Genomic DNA, 27030 nt, shown 5'->3' with positions numbered 1-27030 from the left:
CTTCGCACCTTACCTTAAGATCGTTGTGTAGATCAATGAAATGCATCGCTCGATAGTGGGTCACGTGGAGAGGTGGCATCGTTGTTGCGTCGAGCGTGACACAACCGGAGCTAAATTTAACCTCTCGCTCGGCGTTCAGAGAGGCACAACTCGACAGTACTTTTGTGAATCCGGGCCTGAACTATCGCATTTGAGGGTATTCACCGCAGGCATAGAAGTTATATTCCATTAAACTAAAGCCTACGCACATAAGCATATAAAGGCTTACAAGGCCGCAGTTGGTTACAAAAATTAGATGGTTGTTCAGCTATAGCGCTCAAATATACTGACTGACTAGTTGGTGAGCCATAATATTGAAGCAGCGCACTTAATCGGACACAAATGCGCATACATAGGAAGGCCATACACGTCCAGCGCCTGTGTATGTCCTTTCTGTATGTGGGTATACGTGTCAGGTGTAAGTGCGCTGCTTCAATATTAGTTATGGACCCCCTGCGTTCCAAACATGGGATTCAGAAATGACATGGAGACTCCGGCAACAGAATGAAGGGACACTAATTCGTGGCCACCACCTTTGACCATGGCGGGCCCTACATGAATAGGGAGCGAGCGGTAACGGAAGATCAATTGGGACATGCCACCTACCTCCCCCCCCCCGCTCCCAATATCTGTATTAGTAATTAAGCAAATAAGCCTTGTAGAGCGGGAATAGACGACCTTCTTGTATTCGAGTAGGTTATTTGTGTGCCAAAATAATTGCTAAATAAATTGCAAAGTAATCATTAGTAAAATGTCCCGCTACGGGAAAAAGGTCTGCTCACCAACTTGATCAACCTGGGGCTCACTCCCATGCTCTAAAATAGGCGTATACCGGCCATGTCGCCTTTCTTCTGTAATATGAAATAGGGGCCACGAAATGAGCCGGTAACCTGGTGCTATGTGTTTGAAAACCTTAGCATGTAAGGCACAGTGGGGCTTAACTTTTATTTCACTGCTAATTGATGTACAGCTCGATAGCTTGTAAGTTCATCCAGTACATCTCACATCCGCATGGTCTCTGTCTAAGTCGTTATTGTTAAATATATCTCATAGTAGAACGTTACGGTGATCCAAAATCAAAGCTTTTGACTTTACATCAACTTTAGCGAACAACCAAGTACTGCTATCCCCCCTTTTACCGCCCTCGCCACTCTAATCACCGGCATCCTAGTAGAAGCTGCTGACCTCAAGACGTATAAATTATCATGCTCTCATAAATGTGTGCACTTGCTCCTCTCTCGCTAAAATATTTTAAAACAAACTGCGCTTTAAGTTTATAATCATTTTGCCTCTCGGCAGCGTTCGTGTTTCTGATTAGGGGTTTGTGTATATGCGCATAGTAGAGCTTGTCTTTAAGCAACATTCAGTTATGTGCCTTCTATATTGACAAAATGGTTTTGATGACGATTGGGTAAAAATCACCCCAATGGATATGCGACGTCAGTGTTCGCTGCACTATCTGCTTGAACTTTCTTTTATTCAACCTTTTATTGTAATGCAATCGTACGTTGAGTTATAAAAGTTCATGGGCAACTTTGCGAGCTAAGTCATTAAGCAACTCTTATAGTGGTATGGCGGAGGTAGCATATTTCTGGAGATGGCGCTCAAGCCGCTTAGCCATAGAGGCCGATAACGTATGAACGAGGGTGTGCTGTTCTCGTGTTTTCTAGGAAGCCTGCGCTTTTTATGAAAAGTGCAGATGTGAGCGTAGTGCAATCGGGGATCTGAGGCACGTGATGAACATTGAGACAATGATGTCATCATTGTGTTCGTTATCTTGACCTGCCAACCAGAACAACTGACATGAAGACAATTGTCTATCGCATTGTCTAGGTCTTTCTTCTCAAATAATTCGACAATAGAATCCCACCAATTGTTCATTCAATAACCTAGGGAAATCTCATTCTAGGTATTCCCCTGGTGCACGTAACTGCTTGAAAGAGATAAGACAAATGCAAATACGTTTCTTATCTCACACGTAGGCCGCAGCGATTGACTGACTTTCACATAAGCTGCTGATATGAATGCAAGACAACAAATAACTAAGCTCCAGCGATTCGAGACGGAACTTGCCAATTCACTGCAGCCAAACTCTAAAGAGGACCTAGCAGAGCATATTGAAATATTTCTCGTTATAATGCTAAACGTTATCTTATTTTATACCACATGTTATGTCTATGTAACGCTTAGCGACATGTGTTAATACCATCGACTTACATGACAAACAGCTTAGGGACCACTTCACCGCGCAGTGACACTGTTCTAAAATGAGATCTTGTCGCCTCAAGGAGATGCTCTGAATTCAACAAGTGGCGATCGCAAACAGCTTATTGTACAGAGTTTCTGAGCACATTACCGTGCTTCTCTGATCGGTGGCATAATTGGGATAACTGTAGTAATGGCCGTACAAAGACGTCACAAGAAGGATTACTTCGAACGTAACATCAAACTATACATAAAAAGAGAAGTGTTAGATTAGCAAAATAATTAGATGCAGAAAATATAACGTGCAAGCACAGCAGTTTATTAGGTTCGGCGTCCCAGCGCATTCAGGAAAGGAATGGTAGCATGCATAGCAGAGTGTGGGTGTGGGCCAGTTAGTCATCCATGATTTCGGAAGCTTACTGCAAGCTAAGCGCGAGACTTGAAGGAAGGGACAAGACGAAGCGGTACTGACAAGTGTAGCATACAACTGTGCCAATTGAATTAAACAAATCTATGACAAAGGAACACTTGCCGCCTCATTGTGAAAGGTGGATTCAAACCGTACTAACAACAGCATAACGGAGCAAATGGGAGCTCTTGTTCAGGCTTCCTATATAGATGTACAAGTCGAGCCAAGAAATTTTATAAACTTGAGCAAGGCCTCTAATGTTGCCTTGCCAACTTTTCATAATAGCATAAAGCAATAGCATGATAATAAAGCTAGCCAGAAGTACTAACAAATAGACACACGAGTCACAAGATAAATAAATATTTCGCTTTCTTTGTATGTTGTGACAATGGGATGCTTAAGTTTGGCTGTTTGTCCTTTTTAGTAAACACGAATATTACTGCGCTCTAGCGTCCTCGCACAACACTTCTTTTCAACTGCAGGCACTATTTTACCGCGTACGAATTTTGCTCAGCAGCATTTTGACATAGCGCTATGCGCTATCGTGCTGCGTTGTGCATGGTTGAGACCTATCTTCCACAAGAAAAGACTTCGCACAGCCGCGTTCACCTTTCTAGTGTCGCCACGAAGCTCCGAAATAATTCTCATAGAAAAGCGTTTCCTTGTGGAGTGTTTGTTGGCTTTATCCTGCATTTTACGTGAGATGTTATTCTGTAAGGCTATAATGGAATAACGAAAACCCACATACACACAAACGTTCTGTATTTACCGTGTGCTTCAGGCAACATCTTCAAATTATATTGCGCTTAGTGTCACACTTAGTGTGTGTGTCACACTTAGTGTCACACTTACGATTTTAAGTGAACGACAGGACGTGGACGTGCGTAGCGCAAACTATCAACTGTTTAATACTGTTAAAGAGCGTGCTTGTATACAAAGGAGATATGGCGCGGGGGGGGGAGATATAAAAAAGTATAACAAGGTGAGGCCATGTGACCATACTTTGCGCCAGGCATACATCGTTCACTTGCACCCGTTCGACCTTGCAAACTCCACCTCAACTTCGCTAAGCGCGATGTACGGAGTGCTTACCCGCACCTCTCTTTTTTTAGCTATCGCCAGCGCCTCCCATATTTCTCGCTCCGTTTTTGTTTTTGGTGGGCCAATGACTGTGGTGCTTTCTAGTAGCGGAGAGCATTTGCATTGCTTGCAGTGTGCAGCCAAATTGCTAGGTGCTTTCAGATGCTGGCACGTGTGTTTGTGCTCCCGTAACCTTGTGTGTGCGTGCGTGCATGTGTGTGTGCGCGTGTGTGTGTGTGTGTGTGTGTGTGTGTGTGCGTGCGCATGGGTGTGTGTGTGTAACCTAGCGAACGAATTCGTCTGCTACTTCATTACAGACCCCTCCGAACCTTCGCTGTCCTTCACCAAAGTGTCGACGTCGCAAGTGAACGTCGTCGTGGGCGTACCCAAGTACACGAACGGCCCCATCAACGGATACGTGCTGACGTGGTGCCCCAAACTCCGCTGCTACGGCGACAATGTGGGCACGCGTGAGGTGTTGCAGGCCAACGCGGGCACGCAGTCGATTACCGGACTGCAGCCATGGACGGAGTACGAGGTCACCGTGAGAGCCTTCAACATTGTCCCCGCAGACAGCGAGCGAGCGTACAGCGAAGAAGTGAAGGGGACCGTCGTTCCCATGCCCTTCTGTAAGTCACGGGCTGGTGATTTCCGTGGCTGCCTTGCTCTGCATAAATATGCTAGCAGACAATCAAACTTCGTAAATACTAGTTTATTCCACGCTATACAGAAGCACATTAAGCTGATCAATCATTCCTGAAAAGTATAATCAAGGCCCCTGCAGCCCATTTCTAAAAGTCTATTGCTGCTGTAAAGTGTATTTGGAGGTTTCATGCTCCAACATCTTTATTTTGTGCGCACAAATACTTTTTTGACAAAACAATACAGGAGCGCAGAAAATCGCATACGCAGGAAAGCCCTATAAGCCATCACAAACTCTTTGCATTTGTAAACACTTATTCCTGTTATTTGTACTACGGGTTTGGTTGCCTAATATATTTCAAGTTTAGTGTATGGATAAACATAGGGAAACGCAAAATAAGTGAGCAGCCTTGTAATTATCTTCAGTATCTCCTCCCAACAGTGTGACGGATATAATAATTTTACCTTTCATTGCGCGCAGCTCCCAGTGGTCCACAGAACTTCAAAGCGACTCCCGTGAGTTCAACTTCAGTGAGGCTTACATGGGACCTGCCACCACGTTTTGACGTCACTCCTACGCACTTCCGGCTGTTCTGGTGCACCGGAGGAGACAAGAACTGCTTCAACTTGGACGTTGGGAATGTGCGGGAGGCGGTAATCTCCCCGCTGGCTCCAAACACCGAATACCGCTTTATGATCAAAGCACTCGTGCAGTTTTCTTCACCGTGGCTAAACAGCGCTGTATCAAGCACCAGCGTGAGGACATGGCCAAGTGGTAAGTAAAATTTTAAAACAAATTTGTGATCTGCTGAAACGTTCAAGAAATTGCACAAACTATATAAAAACTTAATCCACTGGTCCTACTTGTTTGAGTATGGTTGGGTGTGGCTTCGTATGTTTTAATTTGAGCAGTTAACGCACAAGTTGTGGCAACGAATGGTAGCGTTGACTTCGTCGTCTTTATGCTTGGTCGTTATACGTTTAGCATTGTTGTCAAAGCTGGGCGTGACTTATGCTCATAAGGTGTGTGCCGTGGTGGAGCAAGAGGGTGACTGCTTGCCTACTCAGAGTCGTATGATGGGCCTGCGACATCACCGGGACGGACCAACGTTCCATTCCGGATACCGTAGAGGCAATGACAAAGCTTTGCAGAGCCATAATTGCGGCACTCTTAGGGCAGTGTGTTTACCTTCGTTCTAAAGTAATCTTCTGCTACTAGATCTCAGATTATTTCTTTGTCGAGCAAATATTCAATGGGAAAAATGGTTGTAATATTTATTTTCGTGAAAGAATCTCAAGTCACTCATGAAATGCTTGAGTTTAAAGGGCAACAGTAGCTTAATTTTACACTCAATGTGCTGTAGATTTAGGTAGACCATATTTGATTAAGGGAGTATTGCAAAGGTGCTGGTATGTGTAGTCGCAATGCACGTTAAAAAAATGCTTAACGGAACATGCTGAGGAACGATTAGAAAAACAATTGAGGTTTGGGCAGTGGTAAAATCCAAATTCGGCTGTTAGTGATACTATCATTGTTCCATTCGTCCACACTCTTGACTAGTTGAAATAAGATTATTTTAATGAGTTGGTTACATCATCCGACCAATAATTGTACATATTTATACAAAGTTTAGAAATTTCCAGGAATGCAAAAATGCATAACCCTTAATCGTTTTTTATTAGAATGTTCAGGTCACCGCTTTTAGGTATCAGAATAATTGAAATGGGTGAGTTGGTACCACTTAGTAATCATGCTTTCGGTTCCTAACGAAATAAACACACAATTGTACGGAATGAGTGACGGGTACCTAAATATTGCGCTAGTGTCATCTAGTACTTTCCTTTCGTCATATGTTTCTTCCGCAACGCAAAGAATGAATTTCATGTTACAGGGGAGCGCTTGCTTGAATGTTTGCATAAGTGTCGAACCCTTTAGAAGAAAGACAAGTGATTTAGCGGATAGCGTATACCGACATGCTTACATGTCCTCGTAACGACGACATTGCAAAGGCGAGCTACTAATTTGTAACTTAAAATTGGTCTAGAAACATGCGTAAGTGTCCCACCTACTTGCTCTTATAAGAAATTTATTCAATTTCAACGAGGAGGCGATAGATAATTCAGTGACAATACGCCGCGTTAGAGACAGCCAGAAGCTGTTTTTCTCGTGCGGTAATAAATAAGCACCAATTTCATTCTCCTTGTTAACGTAGGGATATAGCTTTACGTTAAGAACTATACCGTTTTGGTTTTTGTTGGAACGATTATCCGTTAATCAGGAAGTCCCACGCGTACCTTTGCAGATCCCAGCAGACCCATCGAACTCAAAGTGGTAAGAACAAAGGCGACGGCAGTAGACGTCTCTTGGAAGGCACCACTTGATCCTGCTGGTCCATTGGCCGGATACCGCGTGCGCATATGCCCTGAGCTTGGAACGTGCCCCGCTATTGGACTCATCAGCCGCCACAAGACGCTCAACAAGAACACAATGAACCACTCGTTCTACGGTCTGGAGCCGTATGCGAAGTACCAAGTGCAAGTCAGGGCCTTCAACAGCCTTCCGGACGGAAAGACAGCGGAGGGGGACGTGGCTGCCCTTGCTGTGTCTACGACATCGAGTGGTGAGTTCAGTTGTGATATTCTGAACGGAGGTCGTTTCTTTTGCGCAACCTTTCAGAGCAATGCTTAATAAAAATAGGAAGTTATTCCGCTGGCATAAATGCCGAATTTGTATACCGAGGTAGATATAGAAAGAAAATCCCAGGTCAACTGGGCACCAGGGATAAGGCGGTAATAGTGGGTGACTACTATGGGGATGCGCGAAAACGTCGCCCAAAGGGTTCCTACTCGAGCGCAACGCAATGGCCTTGGGCTTACGGGCAATCAATCAGATCGGCAAACCGACGCGCACGGATAACACCGTCAGCAGAGACACGGCGCCCGACCGTGCCTTGACAAATAAGATTAGATACGCACAATGGGTTTCCTTTGACGAAAACCTGGGGAGCGATCACGACATAATTCGAGTAGCGCTCTCCACGCCCAGCATACAAAGAACAATAGGAATGACTAAATGAACTGACTGGCCTCGTTATAGAGAACTCCAGAGAGCGCTGGAGGAGTCGCATACAGCCCCGACCAACATGCGAGAATGGACTGAATTCCTTCGACGAGCACACGGGGACACCACTAAAGCCATTGAGCGTACAGCGGAGGTGCCGGTGATAGACTCTCACCTGGTCAGCCTATGGGAAAAAAGACGGAAAGTTGCCAAGAGGTGGAAAAGACAACGTCTAAACAAACACCTGAGACAACGCATCGCTCTCTTGGCAGAGCAAGCCCATGGCCACGCCAACGAGCTCGCTAAAAACGAGTGAGCGACGTTCTGTGGAACCCTATCAGGAACTCTGGGAACGACCAGTACGTGGCGATTACTACGAAGCATGCTAGAACCACTGAGCACGCGTACTGAAAATAACAAGAAGCTCCAAATTATAGCACACAACTTCGAGGGTACCAGACCAAGATCTAGTCCATACTCTTCAGAAAAAGTACATAGGACCCTCAACTGCCTCGGGATCGTCGTACGCGAGGAGACAATACGCGGGGGAAGCGAACCCTAAATTAGACGAAGAAATAACGTACGCGGAAGTGTATGAGGCAGCACAATCCGCAGTTAAAAACTCGGCACCGGGCCCAGACTCGATCACAAATGCATTGATTCGAAACATGGATTTGGTAGCCCTACCGAAAATAACAAAGATTTTGAATAGCGAATGCTGGACCAAGGGAGACATGCCCCAAGAGTGAAAATTGGCTTAAATAATGATGATCCCCAAACCAAAAAAGAATCCCTCGATTGATACACTATGGCCAGTGTCGCTCACGTCCTGCCTGAGTAAGCTCTAAGAAAGGGTCCTAGCAGATTGCCCTAGCAGATTGCAGCGATACCTGGTAGGGCGGAGCTAGATCCCAGATTCCATGATAGGATTTCGCACGGGTTTATCTTGCCAGGACGCGTTCCTCCTATTTAGAGACGAAATTCTAAGGAATATACCGTACGGCGACGAGAGATTAGTCCTAGCACTAGACCTCAAAGGAGCCTTCGACAACGTCTCTCACGCCGCAATATTGGAGAAACTCGAACTCGCGGTTTGTGGTGAGCGCGCTCACAATTACTTAAGAGCGTTTCTTTCCAACCGCGAAGCGAGCATAACTATTGGCCAAATCACTTCCCATTTATTTAAAATGCCAGAAAAAGGAACACCTCAAGGAGCTATATTATCTCCACTTCTCTTCAACATGGCGATGTGTCGCCTCGCGCGCTATCTGGATCGGATACCCCACCTAGGTTACACGCTCTACGCGGACAACATCACGCTGTGGACGAGCAGAGGTTCACTAGGGGATAAGGAATATACCCGCCAAAGCGCAGTATTAGTGGTGCTAAAATTTTCTACATGGAGTGGCCTGAAGTGCCCACCCGAAAAATCTGAGGTCCTCCGGATACGTGCGAAAGGCTACAAATCCAGAGGATCGATTAACATCGTGGTTGAGGGCCAATCAGTCCGAGAGGTACCCACGATGCGAGTCCTGGGTTTGTGGCTTCAGAGCGACGGGAGAGCAGTACAGACACTCAAGACCCTCAAATCCACAGCTCACAACATAGCCCACAACATAGCCCAAGTGATACGTCGCGTGACGTATCGAAAAGTGGGAATGCGAGAAGACAATACCCTAAGGCTCGTACAGGCCTTAGTGGTTAGTCGAATCACGTATGGCTTACCTTACCAAATCCTGAACAGGGAGGAGGAAAAGCAGGCTTACACAATAATCCGTACCGCTTTCAAAGGTGCTCTGGGCCTGCCTAAGTGTACTTCAGCGGAGCGCATGTTAGCTTTAGGAGTACAAAATACTTTCTACGAACTGAGGCAGGCCACCCTGATGCGACAGAGGGAGCGCCTCAGCTTCGCAAAAACTGGTAGGGCAATATTGGCTAGACTCAATATCCCAGCATACCCCATTTATCTCACCGAGCAGGCTGTACCTCTCCCTCCTTCGATGAGATCCAAAATTGCAATAGCCCCAATTCCAAAGAATATGCATCCCGAGTACAACAAAGAAAGGCGCAAAGCACGCGCACAACACATTCAATCAGCGTACTCTAATAACCGTAGGTACAACACGTACTACACGGACGCAGCTGTGTATGCAGAGGCGACCGGGCAGCGCTACCAAAGGAGGTACGCTCTGGCAGTCGTGAACGCGATCAGCCAAGAGCAAATTACCACGTCGGCCCCGGCGGGATCCCCACCTCGGCTGAAATATCAGCCGTGGCGATCGCACTCGCTCACGCGGAGCGTTCGCAAATGGACTCGGTCGTGGTCGCGAACTCCCAGGAGACATCTCGCATATTTCTCAGGGGGCACATCACTGCGGCTAGTCTCGCTATCATCTCCAAATCCTTGAACCACCATCATCGCCTACTCTGGTGCCCGGGCCACGAGGGGGTACAGGGGAACGAAAATGCCAGCGCGTTAGCTCGAGGGTTCACTAACCGAGCGACGGCGTCCTCTTCTAACCCCAACCACCCGCACTATCCCTCACAAAATTCCACCAATCCCACCAATGCCAAAGACATCTTTGCTCATCAGCGCTGAGTCGCAGAACATACCCGCCGCCTCACCCACAACTTAGCGGGGAAGGGGCCGCCGATTGGCGTAAACTACAGACCGTGGTATTCCCCCATTTAAAGTTGCTGAACGCTATATATCCCACTTGTTATAGGACCAACTGTCCTTGGTGCGGTGGTATACCTACCCTAGTACATATAACCTGGGAGTGCACTAAGCACCCTCATAGGCCAAATACCAATAACAGAATGGAGCAGTGGGAGGCGCAGCTCGCCCGCTCCGACCTGGAAGGACAAAAGTCCTTAATTAGCCAGGTCAGGTAGCGGCAGAGGCCAGTGGGGCCCTGGACTGAGAGGCTCCGTCCACCCCTCCTTCAAATCTTTTCTATTGCAATAAAGTTTCCAACTTCTATCTGTGAATGCAACATCATTAATGTCCATTTGAACTGCGCTGAGTTGTCCTTCAAGTTATGAACCCCTCGCGGGCGAGTCAGACCATTGAGATGCATGGCCAACGCGTTCTAGATAGCATGACCCATGCACTTTGATCCGTGACGTCATGCTACCTTGGTAGACTGCCACAGAATCTAATGGAGACGCGGCCGAGTAAGCCGCGGTGATTTTGACGTCACCTTTTCGTCACGGCGGGCTTGGCAAGGTGATTTCGGCCCAAGTAGCATGATGTCATAAAGCAGAGTGCACAGGCCTGCTGTCTAGGAGGCACTGGTTTAGCCTAGTGGGTAGGTCACTCGCCTTCTGAACGTGGACTCGTAGGTCCGATACTCACTGCCACCAAAGTTTTAGAGCGCAGCTGTTAGGCGTCCGTTCCTGCATTGAGAGTCGGTGTACCTCGGCGTAACCGAGCGATTGAGCACCGCGAAAGATGAAAGCGAACGCAGAGTACGCGAGGAGAAAAGCTGAGGATGAGGCTACAGTGAAAGCATAAGGCGGAACGCGGAGAAGGTGAGCATGGCGAAAGGGCAAGGGGAAAAGCAGAGTGCCGCAGGAGACTACGCGACAGAAACGTTCTGTCGCGACAACAATATTTCTGAAGTCGTCACAACCGCTTTCTATCGTGACCGCGATTCTGACGTTACGACAGAAATTCTGCAGTCGCAACAGAAATATTCTGTCGCGACGACGAATAGTTATGAAGTCGCAACAGAAACGTTCTGTCTCGGCAAGAGTTCTGATGTCGCAACAACAGCTTTCTATCGTGACAGCGACTCTCACATTACGACAGCAATTCTGACGTCGCAACAGAAACTTTCGGTCGCGACGGCCACGAGTAATGAAGTCGCAACAGAAACCTTCTGTCGCGACAACAGGAGGAAGTCGCTACAACAACATTTTATCACAACAGCAATTGTGACGTTGCAACAGGAACTCTCTGTTGGAACTACACATTTTCTGTCATGGCGTTATAAATGTGCTACTTTCTGTCGCAGTGACATGTTCTGAAGACGTGACAGAAGCGCTTTCCGTCGCGTCGCTTTAAAATTGTGTGACAGTTTCGCCTCGGTGGTGTATACTGTACTTTTCTTGTACAGTATACACCACCGTGCTTCTCTGAAGCCAGCAATGCTGATAGTACCGACACCGGTATTAAAGTCGACGTGGTCAATTGTTTTAACTGTGCCGTGACGACGAGGCACCAGCCTCCCCCCCCCCCCCCTAGCGCCCTACCGGCCTCACAAAAATCGGTCGCTGATCGAAATCATACGATCTGCTGGAATGGCTCCGTATCCGCTTGTTTTATTTCGTAAGATGTGGCACACATGCCTATGGACTTATACGTGCCGTTACACTAACACATTAGTTATATTCGCAGAGGCATTGCATAAGCTTTTGCGAAAGAAAAAATAACTTTTGGGTTGTTCCACAAAGTTGCGTGACAAGCTGTCTCGCTTGGTTCTCATTCTGGTACAGCGCTGCCGTGAGAAGCGGGCATGCTGTCAGAATGAACACTGATCCACGAATGTTTATGTAGCTATTTTGCATTGAGCACCCGAATTATACGCACACTCAAAAGTGTAAAGAGCGAGAGACAACTGTCGAAATCAGCAGTCACAGCCCTAACAGTGTCCCCGGTCACCGTTCTCTATTTCTGAATTTCTTATTTATTCTGGATATCGTAGAGCAAAATCGATCTTCTACTATTCCACGGTGTACCTGTAGATGGTAACAACACTCTTTCTCTTCTAGAGATGCGGCAGTTGACGCGATGGAGTGAAAGCGCATCTTCGCGCTTAAAATACAAATGTAAACATCAACGCGGACAGAGATTCTTACTGTTGACTTAGCCAAAATGTACCCTGAGATACATGTTCGGTGTGGTGCGGTGATAACGTCATGGGCTCGGGATCCTCAGGTCCGAATTGGGATCCCCGGCGGGCCAAGTTTTTCGTTTTTTGTTTTTACTTTTATATTTTCTTTTCTGTACTAACAAATTTGCATAGCCTTAAATAGGTCTCTCTCAATTTTTAATTAAATATTGACCAAGAACTACAGAACTTTTGACTACAGGTCGTCACACTACAGACAACAGAACAACAAACAACAGAACTACAGAAACAGCGTCCAAGAATACGACAGGCTGAAATTTCTTGTTGTGTTTTCCAAGTGGGTAATTACCAAATGTCGGTGCATCCCATGCTATAACTGCGGGTTTGAATATGTTAACTTATGTCGAGTGAGCACTGGTGGAGAGCATGCGGTAAGAACAGACTGAGTGCTGTCACGCTAGTTCATGCGCCCGTCCCCGCAGTCATCGACAAAAAAATGGCCTGCACGTGCAGAAATTTCTGGTCTTTAGATATGCAAGGCCGTTGAGGAGCGCATACCTCTTGCAAGCTACGTTTCCATGAATCCGACGAGAGCGGATCGGAGACAAGATCTGAACTCCGACAGCCGGACTTAGGAGCACGTGAACTCGTACCTGGCGTGTAAAAGCTTTCGTGAAAAGTTGCGCGCCGATAACGCAGACCAGACAGCGCTTCCGGTTATTCGTTTCTACTTGAACCACAGATCCAACTTGTCTGTTCTTACATGCGCGACAGTTCAACTAGGTTGGGGAGGGTGAACGTAGCCTGTGTAGACGGGCTGGTTCAGCTCGACTAGGCGCTGGTTGAGGCCGACCACCTTGCGTGCACGTAAGCACAGCCGCCTAATCGTAGCCCTGCAAGCACATTCGGCTCGCTTTTGTGCGAAAAAATTATATGCCCCACTGAGCGAAAATCCGTCGTAATCGGCCTGACCGAAATGTGGTACCAAAATTTGGCCGATGGAACAGCGAGTACATTACCGGCCTTGAAAGGAAAATTCGGTACATCTCGGTGTGGGCTGCGATCGTACTCGGGCCTCCCGGTTGTGAGACGATTACACTTCTCCGACTCCCCGGCGGCTCCACGGTTATGCCTCCCTAAAGATACGCCTAGTGCGTGCCTAAAAAGGCACATGACGGCGCAACCAACCGGGAGAAGATGGTACCACTTCATGGGTGTATAAACTGAGCGCGTTTCTGACGTTCCGAGATCTGCAAACGGTATAATGCTTTCGCACTCCCACACCTAAGCAGTCTTCAGTGCTTACGGCAGGTGCATGTAAGCACGCGCCCTCGTAGAAAGGAGAAGAAAATTGTGTTAATAAGTGAGTGGTAAAATCAGACACAGTGGCGGACAAAAAGGCTGGAAGAGTAATATAATAATATTTGGGGTTTTACGTGCCAAAACCACTTTCTGATTATGAGGCACGCCGTAGTGGAGGACTCCGGAAATTTTGACCACCTGGGGTTCTGTAACGTGCACATAAATCTAAGCACACGGGTGTTTTCGCATTTCGCCCCCATCTAAATGCGGCCGCCGTGGCCGGGATTCGATCCCGCGACCTCGTGCTCAGCAGCCCAACACCATAGCCACTGAGCAACCACGGCGGGTTGGAAGAGTAAAGAAACGAGGTTGTGTCCCATGAACATAAACTTGGCCATGAAAATCAACAACAAAATAACAAGAAAACGCTACATTAAAACAGGAATAACAATGAAAATCTTAGGGACTGTCTCTCAATCTCCTTCTCATTAACGCGCCATGATGATTGAAGCGGGATTCATGAAGCAGGTATAGGGACGCTCTTGTGTTCAGTGGTCTATAGTCATGAAGTGCCCGCCGTGGTTGATCAGTGGCTATGGTGCTGGGCTGCTGAGCACGAGGTCACGGGATCGAATCCCGGCCACGGCGGCCGGATTTCGATGGGGGCGAAATGCGAAAACACCCGTGTTCTTAGATTTAGGTGCACGTTAAAGAACCCCAGGTGGTCAAAATTTCCGGTGTCCTCCACTACGACGTGCCTCATAATCACAAAGTGGTTTTGGCTCGTAAAGCCCCATAATTTTATTTTTTATAATCATGGAGTATATATACATCGCTATTAGTATTTCTAACACTGGGAAAGCGAGAACTTGATTTGTGTACCCATAATTCATTATTTTAAGCTATACGTACTTAATACACTTGAAATAGATGAGGCTATAGGAGTACGATTTTGTGTGTATTTATTGTCAGTAATCACTTTTATGTGTCCTAAAGGTTATTAAAAAATATTGAGTATTCGTAGGACAATAAACACCAACAAAAGACGCACCCGGATGCTTCTTCTGTACTGCACCATATTTACTTGAAGGATGCCACTAGGTTGACGGTGCCGCTTGTAGGCATATTCAGTACGCAGAAATCGAATATAAAAAAAAACAGTTTAGCAATGATGGAACGTTCGGTCATATTTTTCGCCATCTTTCTTGCATACATATTCTTCTATATTCTACTGTTTGCGTTCTCTCCCCTTATGCCTTGCCCGTGAAGGGCTATCATATAAGTTATTCTTCCTACTAAATGCCTTATACATATATAGCGTGTCGAGTGGGGCAGTAGTGGTAACCACATGTACTTACAAGATGTTATTGAATCTAACACTGCTTAAAGAATACACTATTTTTGTCATTTCTTTTTCGGCAGAACCAAGCGAGCCAACAAGCCTGGCCGTCAAAACAATCAGCAGCACAGTTCTTTTAGTCACGTGGCAGCCTCCAAGTCACAAGAACGGGCCAATAAAGGGCTACAACGTCAGCTGGTGGAAGAGTGAGGGCGCTTCAACGCATGACGTGGAGGACCTGTCCGCTGGCCAGAGTACCTTTGTCGCGGGCGAAGCGACGTCCCTGAGGATATCGAACCTTCTCCCATACACCACGTATGCCGTTCGAATCGCGAGAGTGAACGTGGACGGCAACACGACGTTGGAAGGGGCAGCGGCGCACGCCGAAGGTATCACCGATCCCGAACCATGTCCGCCACCCACCGACGTCTCAGTCGTGGCGGTGGAGATTAATGCCACAGCGTCCAAGCTTACCTTCAGCTGGTCTCCTCCGAACGCCACCGTGAATCCGCCCGTGGAAGGATATCAGCTCCACGTGTGCCGCGTGGAGAACGCATCTACCTGCTGGGACGCCAACACGACAGCGGAGCAACGGTCGTACGCGATAGAAGCAGTGCCGAACTTCGAGGACTACATCGTCGCTGTGAACGCTTACGTACTGAACCACGGTCGTGTGGTTGTGGGTGAATCCGCCACCACTAGTGCGAGCACGGCTGCTCCGAAGATACCCGTCGTCACGAACATCAACGCAACAGCGGTCAACTCAACATCCATATATGTCGAGTGGAGACCTGTGGCCTCAGTCAATGAACTAGCAATACTGTACAATGTCACTCTATTGAGCGTAAACGGGGCCGAAGTGAGCCAGGTGTTTGTTAGCGATCCAAGCGCGGCGTTCGCAGGGCTTCAAGCGTGGACAAGCTATAGCGTTGAGGTCTCAGCATGCTTGGCGCGGGGATCGAAGCGCCAGTGTGGAACCGCCAGGGCTGCTGACGTTCGGACGTCGCCATCAGGTCAGTCGACTACTGGTGTGCCGTCTACTACATTGGCCACATAATAATGGGGATCACAGAGAAGGCAGAAGGCATCTAGAACCATTTGAATATATAGAAGAACACGTGAACTCCCGTCTAGTTCTTATTGCGTTTTATTCTGTAGTCGAAGAAGTATAGCTAGGAATATTTGATAGCCATTGTTTCCCGAACCCATATTAACCACTGCGTAGGAAATAGTGGAACGCTGATTTATCAATATTTCTTGACGAAAGAACAGCAATAACGTTCTGAAAGAAGTGTCTACGCATATCGTGTAAACAGAAATGAGCTATAGGCGATTTAACTCCTAATTAAATTTTGCTCCCAAGAAACCACAATGTCGATGGTTGCTCGGCTTTACCTTATAGCTTCGGACCTGTGTTAAAGCAAAAGACCAACAATATACTACGTATAGTCAACTAAAATCGCCCAATGAAGAAAGATAGAGCTTTGTGCGAGAAAAAATACACATTGTGTGAATGTTGCGTAGATGCACCTAAATTATATGCGTAGATTTTCTCCAGCATTATAATGAGCAGATCGTGCCAGTAGTATGCCCTCGCACATAATGGCCTAGATTATTTCTTGTTGAGCGCGTTCACAACAGCAATTGACAGGAGGAGATACGCAGTCTTGGTCGTAAAGTGACACGAAGTTCAACACTGAATGTTGTAACATTAGTTAATGCGATATATCTTGTCGAGCCGCATAGCGACGTAGGTAGATATGAAGGAGCTGCGAAAAATTGCACTCACTGCCAAGCGCAGAACCTTCTAATGTCCGGCTGTGGTTAGGATGCATATATTGGAGTGTATGCAAGTTTGTGTTCAAAAACATACCTAATGGCGAATTCTCAGAATTGTTTGACTTACATAAACGTGTGATACGTCTAATTGTCTCGGGCGACATTTCGCTGTCACTACAAAAAATTGCAAGCGTGTTTCTCTAATGAAACATCTCCTAAACACTACTAATACGAGTGGACAGAGAAAAATACAAGAGAACACTATTCACTGCCTAAGCAGACGAAGATACCATGTCTATGTTCAAATCTATATGTTTTCATACATGCTACATATGCGTCTTCATGAGCCCATGGCCCGAAACCCTTAACCGAAAAATAAACTTCATACTGTTGTACCATTAGGTGTATTGTGTTTCTCTACTGCAGCCAAGTATGAATGATGATGAAATGCAAGACGAAACGATACATAGTGCAGCACAAGATTATTTGTTTATTCTAATTCTGGTACCTACTGCGACTTTGATGCACATTTTCAATGCCTTGCATCAGCTGGGCTAGAATTCGCTTCCAGCTTTCATTATTCCAAAAGCTTCCTCCCCTCCTCCCCTAACCCTCGCGCTTATATGCCAAATAATCAGACGGCGAAACTTTGACGGATGGCAAGAAACCTGTCAGCAGAAGAAACCAGTGCTGCTGAGAGTTTGGTCTTCACCCAGTGCATAAAACAGCTGAAGAATCGTTGCAGATAGTGAAGTAACATCCCACCCGGCACTTTAGGTGCAGGAAGACATAACTGCTGCATGCATTGCAACCTGGTAGTTACGACGGCCAAAACTTAATCAAGCAATCTTCAGCGCATGTTAACTTTCCCAATAATAGATAATACAAGGCTCCCCGAGACACCACAGTGGTCAGCATTGATTTTAAAGGTGAGCAAATGCTTTCGAATGTGAATTGCCCAACTTTTGCTTTTTTTGCGAGCAAACGCACACTGATGATAATTGTGTGCCTCAAGATTACATGGTAGCACGTATTATGAATATATGTCTGCTGGTTAACTATTTTTATGTTTTTGCAACATAAGATCTTTCATTAGAGTAAGTTGGTTATCAATGAATAGAAATCGCATGATATTGTAAAAGATCGCATAATACCATTACATATCTGAGATCATACATGCAGTATATGCTAATATGCACCTTGGATTCAATACTTGTCTAAATATATCACATTATGTGAATGCGGGAATGTACTGAAAAAAGAAATGCACGAATTGCTTAGATATTCGCATAAAGCAAGCCGATGACGAAGCCGAAGTTCAGGATTTCGCGAACATCATAATAACTGCTGAGTTTTCAATACAGGCTATATTACACTACCAGCTGTATAAAACCTATTTTACCATTTATTCTTGCTCCTTATGTTGCAGGATCGAGCAAGCCAACAACGGTCCGGACTAGTGCAAACAGCACTGCCATACACGTATCGTGGGAAGAACCTTTACACCCCAATGGACCGCTACTGGGGTACGACGTTGCGTGGTGGTTAAACAACGCTACGCAGAACGAGAGCGACGACTCAGCTCAAATACATAAAAGAACCGTCTTTCTGGAAGGCGCTGTTTTTTCGCACATCATAACCGAGTTGAAATCGGCAGCCACCTATGTGATCGAAATACGCCGAGTTAACGGAGATAACTCCACCTTGAAAGGCGCTGCAGCCCGAGTTGAAGCTTCAACCGCTCCTGACACATATTCTAAACCGGAGGATGCTAACTTTACCATTGACAAAATAAACGCAACACATTTTGCCATTCACATAACGTGGAACCCGCCGTACTCATCGGGAAAAGGCGCGGAACTGGAAAGGTATGAAGTATTCGTCCAACGCATCGAAGAAGGCAAGCCTTCGGTCGTCTTCACGGCCAACCCTGTCACCACTGATTATACCTTCAAGGCCGGCAATATTAACCCGTTCGTTGAGTACGTAGTTCAGATCAGAACGTACGCGAGGTTCGGAAGCACCGTAGTCAAAGGTGAAGCTGCGGAAGTGCGCGTCACTGTTGACGCCAGATTTCTTCTTGTCGTGTCTGACGTCGAAGTGAACAGCTCGTCCCATGGTGTCGCAGTGGTGAGCTGGAAGTCGAGCGTGGGAGTCGATGACGCATCCAGCAACGCAACGTACGAGGTTAGGCTGATTTCAACAGAAACCGGAGAGGAAGCGGAAGGCGCCGTCGTGAGCTCCCTTCAAGCAACTTTCACAGGCCTGAAGCTTCGCACCAACTACACGGCGCGGGTGAAGGCCTGCGACGTGAGGGGTCACGTTCGCAAGTGCGGCGACGTGAGCGAGGCGAGGTTCCGGACGCCGATGGAAGGTTAGTCTACCTTACGTGACAAAAACAGTATTTATCACAAATCCGTTCTCCAGAAATGCGCGAGTTGAGAAAAGTTTTATGAGGAATGAACGCGAAAAAACGTCATGCACCTCGGACTGGCACGAAGTCAAGAGAGAAACATGCAAATTTCTCAGAAAGAAGCTGGGCAGTTGAAGAAAAATGTGTTCTTCTTTCGGGGATCAAACCCGGAACTAATGGAAAGGGACTTCCATACTATGGCTTAGTGCTGCTCTATCACGAATGGCGATTTTTCATTTCCATATTGCATAGTGTATTTATTTCTAATCGTAATGGCATGTGGCGTTCTGCTCAGCCCAATATAGTGCAATTACATTATCTCTCCAGTGGAGCTTTAGCAAAGCGAATGGGCTTCACTTCTGAGATGGAATCTAAATTTCTGGAATACGCGGTATTATCAACTTTCACATTTCCTCATTTCTTGCCATTGTGTTTAAGGGTGACAGTGCCGGAGATTACACTGGTCATAAACCATAGCAATTGTTTTACCGTGAACCTTAATTTTCTTTCTCTTGTCCCAATAGAAGACAAAACAACCTGTACGGATGTACTATCCGAACAAACTAAAGAGTTCACTTGCGCATCAACTAAGAATTTGAGTGCAGTGACACTTGTTAAGCGGCTCTCACGAAGTATATCTTGTCGCGGTTCTCTTTTACGGTGTGTTTATAAACGGAACGCTGATAACAGAATGTTTTCGGGAGAGCAGTCTTGCAGACAAAAGAACCTGAACATAACTTCCGTCAACGCCAATCAAATCAGTAATGCTTAGAAGCAGCTGCTGCACATTCACCCCGCCCATGCCGCGAAATTGACGCGTTTACTTGTAAAAGGAAAACCCGGTGGCCGTTTCCCCCCGGGCAGTGTTTCTTTCCTTTCTTTATATATACTTGATCCTTTCTTCACACAGAACATTTCACTATTAGAAAGTTCATTTTTATATGCACTATACCGGATGTAATACGGGCCAGGCACGTTCGACATCTTCAGCTCACGCTGCTGCCAGTGGTTTTCAGTGACAGCGATTGTGACGGTTTAACAGGCAAGCACCCGAAATGAGAGAGCCTGTTGCGACCACCTCAAGTTTTCAGCTGCAACTAAGTCTAAACTTTAGTGCGATGCCGAGCTCTCAGTGAAAAGAAAGGATTGTTTTCTGAATATCGCGCTGCTGGCTAAATGTTTAAAGGAGTACGTGGCTTAAAGATAAGCCCCCATTGGAAAAAAAGTTACGCAAACGTTTTTTGAAAACCCATAGGTAAAACATCGTCACTCGTGCAGATATTCGGGCTTCGATATCGTGAGCGGCTATTTGAAGGCTGCAAGCATAAATCACTATTTGAAGGGCCAGTGTCTCTGCTCTTCACTGATAAATTTAAAATTATTTTTGTGAAAATCTACACAAAACATTCGTCATTGCGCTTGGTTGGACATGACAACAGTTGCTGAAGATTGCGCAATATAAATTTCGAACATACTGGTGTGGGCGTGAGAAAAATTGCGAGAGTCCCCCCTTAATATTATCTCTTTTAAAATTGCTTTTTCTTACTTGGTACAAATTGTCCACACAAACTGCAATAGATAAAGTTATTTTATGGTAGTAATAAGGAGTTTATATGCAGCTTTTAATGAGGCAAATAGGGACAGAAAGTAATAATATAACACGGAGGTTAACAACAAAGTATCAAGAATCGCTATTCAGTTCTAGGGTTATAAAAGCAGGTAAAAAGGGCGAGGAAACAATAAAGGAGGAAAGAAGGAACAATCTCGAATTCCGAGTGCGAGTGCTGTTACGTACTCTATCGACTGTTGGGCGACAGGTTTCCCAGAACGAAACTTTAATCACTCAAAGAAACTGTCACCATGGCAAAGCCGAGATTGACCTTTATACTTCAATAAGCAAAGCTTGGTCTCCGAGCTTCTGGTGACAATTTTCTTGAGTTAGTTTTGTAAAGCAAAATTAGGAAGCAATGAAGTGATCGAGTCTAATGTACAAGATGAACGCTTTAGCCTGGTAGACACCCCAGTAAAAACAAATAAATAATTTTGCTCACGTGGCACTTATTAACCTGCACTTTAACTTCAATAATAAATCGGTTTTTGGTACATTGTCAAATAATGCGATCCTAGTGGTCGGCACATGGAACCGTGACTCCGTGTCCAGCAGCAGACCACTGTTCTCATCGAACTCCCACGGCCTGTGTTCCTGAAATTTTGCGCTGGACTCAACCAAATTTGTAGGCGCCGGATCAGTTAAAGTCTCAAATCATCAGCACATATAAGCTAATTGTTCGCGAACAAAGACATCAGAAATAAATAATACACAGATGGTTTCTTGTTGTGCTCCTTGTCAGTAAAAAGTTAAGCTATAGTTACTAATCGCAGAACAAGAGCTCGAAAAAAGCTACTTCAGTTTTTGAGTAAGTCACTGGGAGAAAAGTTCAGTCACCAGTCCGGTTAACACTGCTACTGCTGTTGGCTTGGCCCTCTGAAACTCGAGGAAGTTGTCACACTGATCACTCAATTGTAATCGTTGTTTCACGCAAACCGCCTAAGCAACTGCATAACACGTCCACTCCCACAAGTGGAGGCTTTACACGTTCTAGTGCCTAAATAATTATAATAATATTTCGGGTTTTACGTGCCAAAACCACTTCCTGATTATGAGGCACGCCGTAGTGGAGGACTCCGGAAATTTTGACCACCTGGGGTTCTTTAACGTGCACCTAAATCTAAGCACACGGGTGTTTTCGCATTTCGCCCCCATCGAAGTAAATAATTATGAGCATCATTGAAAAAAAAAAAAAAAAAAAAAAAAAAAAAAATTGTAACTGCTACAAAATTTTGTTGTTTCAGATGTCACGCCACGTCCAACAGACTTCACTGTCGTTGCTGTGAACTCCACGGCTCTGAAGGTTACATGGCAAATGCCAGAGCTTTCCCATAGAGTGGACGTCACTGAATACCGCATTTTGTGGTGGCCTTCCATCGCAAACGATACATCTGCGTCCGCTGAGAATGGGCACACCGGAATTCATGTTGCAAACTGGAACGAAAGTACATTTATCATCAGCGGCCTCGAAGCCTACATGAACTACGATGTCGAAATAGTCGTTTTCTACGTAGAAGGCACCATGATCAAGAACGTATCTCTCATTTCAAGAAGTAAAACAGCACCAAAACCATTTGCGCCACCTGTCAGAGTGAACTTCGATATTTCCGGTGGCCTTGACAACTTGACGCGCGTAAACATAGCCTGGCAACCACCTATCCACCTGAAAGGGCCTTCAATAGAAGGTTACTATGTCGACTTATGTCCCATTGTCACATCCAGCAAGTCGCAGCATGGTGTTGTTTGCAAGAGGCACAACACGACAGCCACAACTTTCGTCGCAGTGCTTGAAGGCTTGAACAAGTTTGAAGCGTACACAGTGTTCGTAAGCGCCTACACTACACACCAAGGTGTTGTGATCATCGGAAGCCCAAAAGAAACGTTCGTCACCACAGATCCGACGCCCCAGCTCAAGGTTGAAGGCCTCAAATTTGAAGTGGTTGCAAAAGATAGTTTGCGGGTATCATGGACGGGAGTTGACCTATCGGCTTCAAGATGGAGCGCTGTTTACACAGTCAAGGCTATTCGGAAAAGCACAGGCGACCAAGTTTTTGAAAAAGAGGTCACCACCACAGAAGTAATTTTCCCTCAACTCAAGGAAGAGGAGTATACAATCCACGTGGAGGCATGCATTGTAAGAGGTGGTGTGAAGCACTGTGGAAAACCAAATGCAGCTAGCGTCCAGCCATCTGCCGTTGGTAAGTAAAAAATTATAAGCAGGTCACACATCGGGGTACAGACTGTGGATACGGAAAAGAATTAAATTCGTATTTTCCTGCTACAACAGGAGCTCCAGAAAGCCCAAATAGTTGTCTGTCGTGAATTCCTTAGATGGTTCTTTTAAATTTATTGATCTCTATGACAGACGGGAATGACTGATAACCGTTGCTTTATTTCCCTGAAATGCAATAAAGCCTCATAATCTTGGAGGATTCTGGACATTACTTGATAATCACCTCTCCAAGTGCACGCATATACAAGCAGGGTTTACGGCTGCCCTATTCATTTGCTAAGGACTATCAGTTCATTAGTAACAATTCTGCGGGTATCCGCCGAACAACTACGTCAATCAGTTGTTCATATTTTAAATTTTAGCTGGTGTGGCTTGTGTTTCTAAGGCAGTTATTTGGGCACTACCAAGGCGACATTTCTAGTCCTCCAATTTCTCGTCATACTTTTTGGACCAAACAATTACGGCCAATTTGAGTGCGTCAAAAGGGCTTGAATATATTTCATTTCGAGTAGGGTGATTGTTCGTCTATATGGGACAGACGTCAGAATCTGCAGCCTTCTCTGTAATTTTTTTGTTTCATTTCTTTTCTTTTGCCTTTATAGTGCAGGACAAGCAGCTAGTGAAGATTGAGACGGTCAACAGTTCGGCCGTTGCAGTAATTCTGAGCCATGACGCGCAAATGGAAACTTCTCTGGACGGAGTTAGGATTTCTTGGTCAACGCCCGAACGCTTTTCGAATGACACACGGCCTGGAAAAAGGAACACAGTGATTCTACCCATTAACACAACCAGCTTCGTCATCACTGATCTGGATTCTTTCGAAGATTACAATATCGAGGTTGCAAAAGTTTTTACCGACGGAACCTCACAATGGGAAACAGTTGTCGCTAGGAGCGAAGCCGTCACTGACCCAGAGCCGCTGCCAAAACCGACGGAAGTGGCCTACCAATCCAGCTCCTCTGGCAACACATCTTCACTCATAGTCAACTGGAACGCACCGAACATCTCCTCTGGCCCTTCAATTGAAGGATACATCGTGTCAGTCTGTCCTCGTGAAGAAATTCTGAAAAGAACAGGCGGCTGTCAAACGTTCAATACATCTGAGTCGTCCCTCCTAATTGAGGTCTCGGGACTCAGAAGCTTCAGTGAGTATGTGGTCGAGATAACGGCGTATGTGACCAGCAACGGCCGGGTGATCAAAGGAAACATAGGGAGGATTGTTGCAGAGACAAGTCCGCCGCCAATACCAGCAATTGAAAGTCCAGTTTTGTCAAAAGCATTTGAAGGAACATCTGTCAACATATCCTGGACGTGCCCTCCGGTACTTACAGATTATGATGTGGTTTACGAAGTTGTGCTGACAGAAGAAGCCTCTCGACTCACTCTCTTTAAAGGAGAACTGAACACTTCAGAAACGACCCTCGACAACCTTGAGACATCTACAGAGTACACTGTTTCCATCACCGCATGCCTCGTGAGTGGGTCTCGAAGGAAGTGTGGAAATTCCAGTACCACTTTATTCAAGACTGCTTCGAAAGGTGAGTTACAATATTTGCTTTATTATGAATCTCTATACAATTTCTTTCTTCATTTCCACAGCTCAAAGTCACCGTTGGATACATCAAATGTGTTTGAAGATCATTCCAAGTTAAAAAATGAACCCGTTCCATATTTATAGCGTCTTATAGTCTTGTAGCCAACGTTATTCCCACATTTATATATATATATATATATATATATATATATATATATATATATATATATATATATATATATATATATATATATATATATATATATATATATATATATATATATATATACATAATGTTGTCGAGCATCTAATGCTCTACAAGCTTTCGTATCCTGCCGTTACATGAAGGAATCGTAAGGGCAGGAATACTTTCACCTCCCCTGACTGCCTTGCATATATATTCACTCAGTTCTCTGACTGAAATCTAGGCCTTTTCTTGTTTCTTTAATAATATTTTTTTCAAGGCAATCTGTTCACGATGACACAATGAAAGCAGGGCTTGTATTCAGCCTTGGCTAGGAAGTTTTAGAATTATGCTGCAAGTTCTCGTGATCACCCAGCTTGCTGTCTGCTTTATAACTAGATTATCTGCGAGTGTACACAAATTTACACTGCCTTGGGCTAGTTATGCATCCAAGCCAAATATTCAATCCATTCCTTTACCCCTTATTTACGTTTGATTAGTAATTTCTCTTACGTTGGGAGACGTCAGATCGCTCAGTGGCTAAGGAGTTCAGCTTCCGAGCACCCGCCTTCGGCAGCCAAATTTCGGTCCCGTTAAACGCATACACGCTCACGCATCGTGATTTAATCCCCATCTCTATGGAGTACCTAATTAGCGACCTGTTGCGTGATGACATTAAACGCCATGACACATTGCCTTCTGTTTCACTGATACGTTAGCTTAAAAACGTTTAGACGATGCATACGATTTAAATCGCTCCTAGTCGAACAATGGCTCCGTGTATACACCCTAACTTATTACAAGCATAGTAGTAACCCTCACTTTATAGTCGCGAGGGTAAAAAAGTGGACAGTTTCGTCTGAAGGACGAAGCAGTGACAGTGACAGCAAGGGTGAGCGCCATGCTTGAACTGCTTGGACAGTGTCCTAATATACGCAGGTGCGAGTGTGCGTGGGCGCGTTAAAACTTCTGGCACCCTTAAAACCTTGACCATGCCGTGTATGGCATGATGCCATCGCCGAGGTGCCACTGCGGTGCCTTTAGTGAGCGGTGTCATTGAAATTACATCACATTCAAATTGTAAGCTCTAACTTGTTGCACATCTTAACACCTTGAGAAGATTAAAGGTAAGAAGCATTCGCTATAACTAAAATGTACAATCAGGTTATTTTGAGCAGCAGTTCTCAAAAAATTCAGAGGACTAATTTTGTAAAGAACGCGAAGGAAGAAGTATTTTGGGAGGGCAATCCGGCTGCGAAAGCGTCTGCCGGTGGCGCGATAGCTAGCGATAGCATTACGGTTTGGCGAGAAGGAAATGCCGTTTTGGTTGCCGCACGACACATGACGCGGCAAGCACGTTCCCATCTATTACATGCTATCCTATGTAGCCGACGCACAAAAATTACGATATTGTCCTATATGTTGTTAATCTTCCGAGGTTTCAGTCATTAAAGAAACAGAAGTGACAGATATTTAGTAACAGTAATTGCTTAATACTGCTCAAGTTAGACGCCGCGTTGTCTCTAAAACGAGCTAACAACAGTACTCCTGAGCAGACGACATCTTCTCGCCCCACCAATGCACACGTTCACATTCGGTGCACGTGCGCGTACGCATTCGTTTGTTGGTGACCTTGTGAAGCAACGTGAGGGTCAATTAGGGTGTAATTTGCTCCGATAAAGAAACTGTCGTGATTTTGTTCGTGGTTTGCAGGGTTTCTGTTTCTCTGTTCTCGATGGCTTCCGCATTCAGCCGGCGGCGCCAGTTTCTCAGACATGCTCGCGCGCCTTCCACGTTTATTTGCCATCCTTGCCATTTGAGAACGTGGCGAAAATGCCTCGTGCTTAACTGCTGCAGGGGCTACATAACCTTCGAAGAAACAGCAATTAACCTGAGGGTTCTTAGCAAGGTACAGTTGCAAGTGTGGGCTAGTGCAATCCCGAGGAAAGATTGAGAGCTGACGCGTCGCGACTAAGTTCGCGAGATGGATTTCTCGGAGTGACATTGAACGATGACAAAGTCCTTCTAGACAACCGAAATGGCCTCTTTTGCGGCTAAACGTTGTGCCGTCAATATTTCCGGGCGGTCCCGGCTATTTGTCTTCAGCTCGCGAAATATAAAAAAGGAAAATCAATTCAATGCAACGTGAAACACGTCAAGGATGCTAAGACGCAGACGTAAGTGGGTCAAGATACCAGGATGCGCGCTACATGTGACGGTGAGCAAGGTGAGATGGGGCATCATGCCGTCGCCCGCTTTAGTCACCGGTCCGCAGACTTGATTGTGTCTGGTTCAAAATTTCGAAATTACTTCTAAAATTTTGAAGCGGCGGATGGTCCCAGGTT

General features: G+C 45.7%; 1 protein-coding gene across 2 annotated transcripts in view; it reads left to right on the top strand.

Moving 5' to 3' along the window:
- Positions 1-27030, top strand: part of LOC142564367 (uncharacterized) — a 47946-nt gene that overhangs the window by 7177 nt on the left and 13739 nt on the right. For both annotated transcript variants that reach the window (XM_075675351.1, XM_075675352.1), the window contains exons 5-11: positions 4051-4362; positions 4857-5150; positions 6679-6996; positions 15017-15946; positions 18142-19086; positions 21979-22932; positions 23570-24505. In XM_075675351.1, the coding sequence (XP_075531466.1) occupies positions 4051-4362; positions 4857-5150; positions 6679-6996; positions 15017-15946; positions 18142-19086; positions 21979-22932; positions 23570-24505 (4689 nt within the window). The remainder of the gene's footprint in view (positions 1-4050; positions 4363-4856; positions 5151-6678; positions 6997-15016; positions 15947-18141; positions 19087-21978; positions 22933-23569; positions 24506-27030) is intronic.

This window comes from Dermacentor variabilis, chromosome 11 (assembly GCF_050947875.1).
Source record: "Dermacentor variabilis isolate Ectoservices chromosome 11, ASM5094787v1, whole genome shotgun sequence".
In the NCBI taxonomy this organism is placed as follows: Eukaryota; Metazoa; Arthropoda; class Arachnida; order Ixodida; family Ixodidae; genus Dermacentor; species Dermacentor variabilis.
This window is presented reverse-complemented; position numbering and strand designations above follow the sequence as displayed.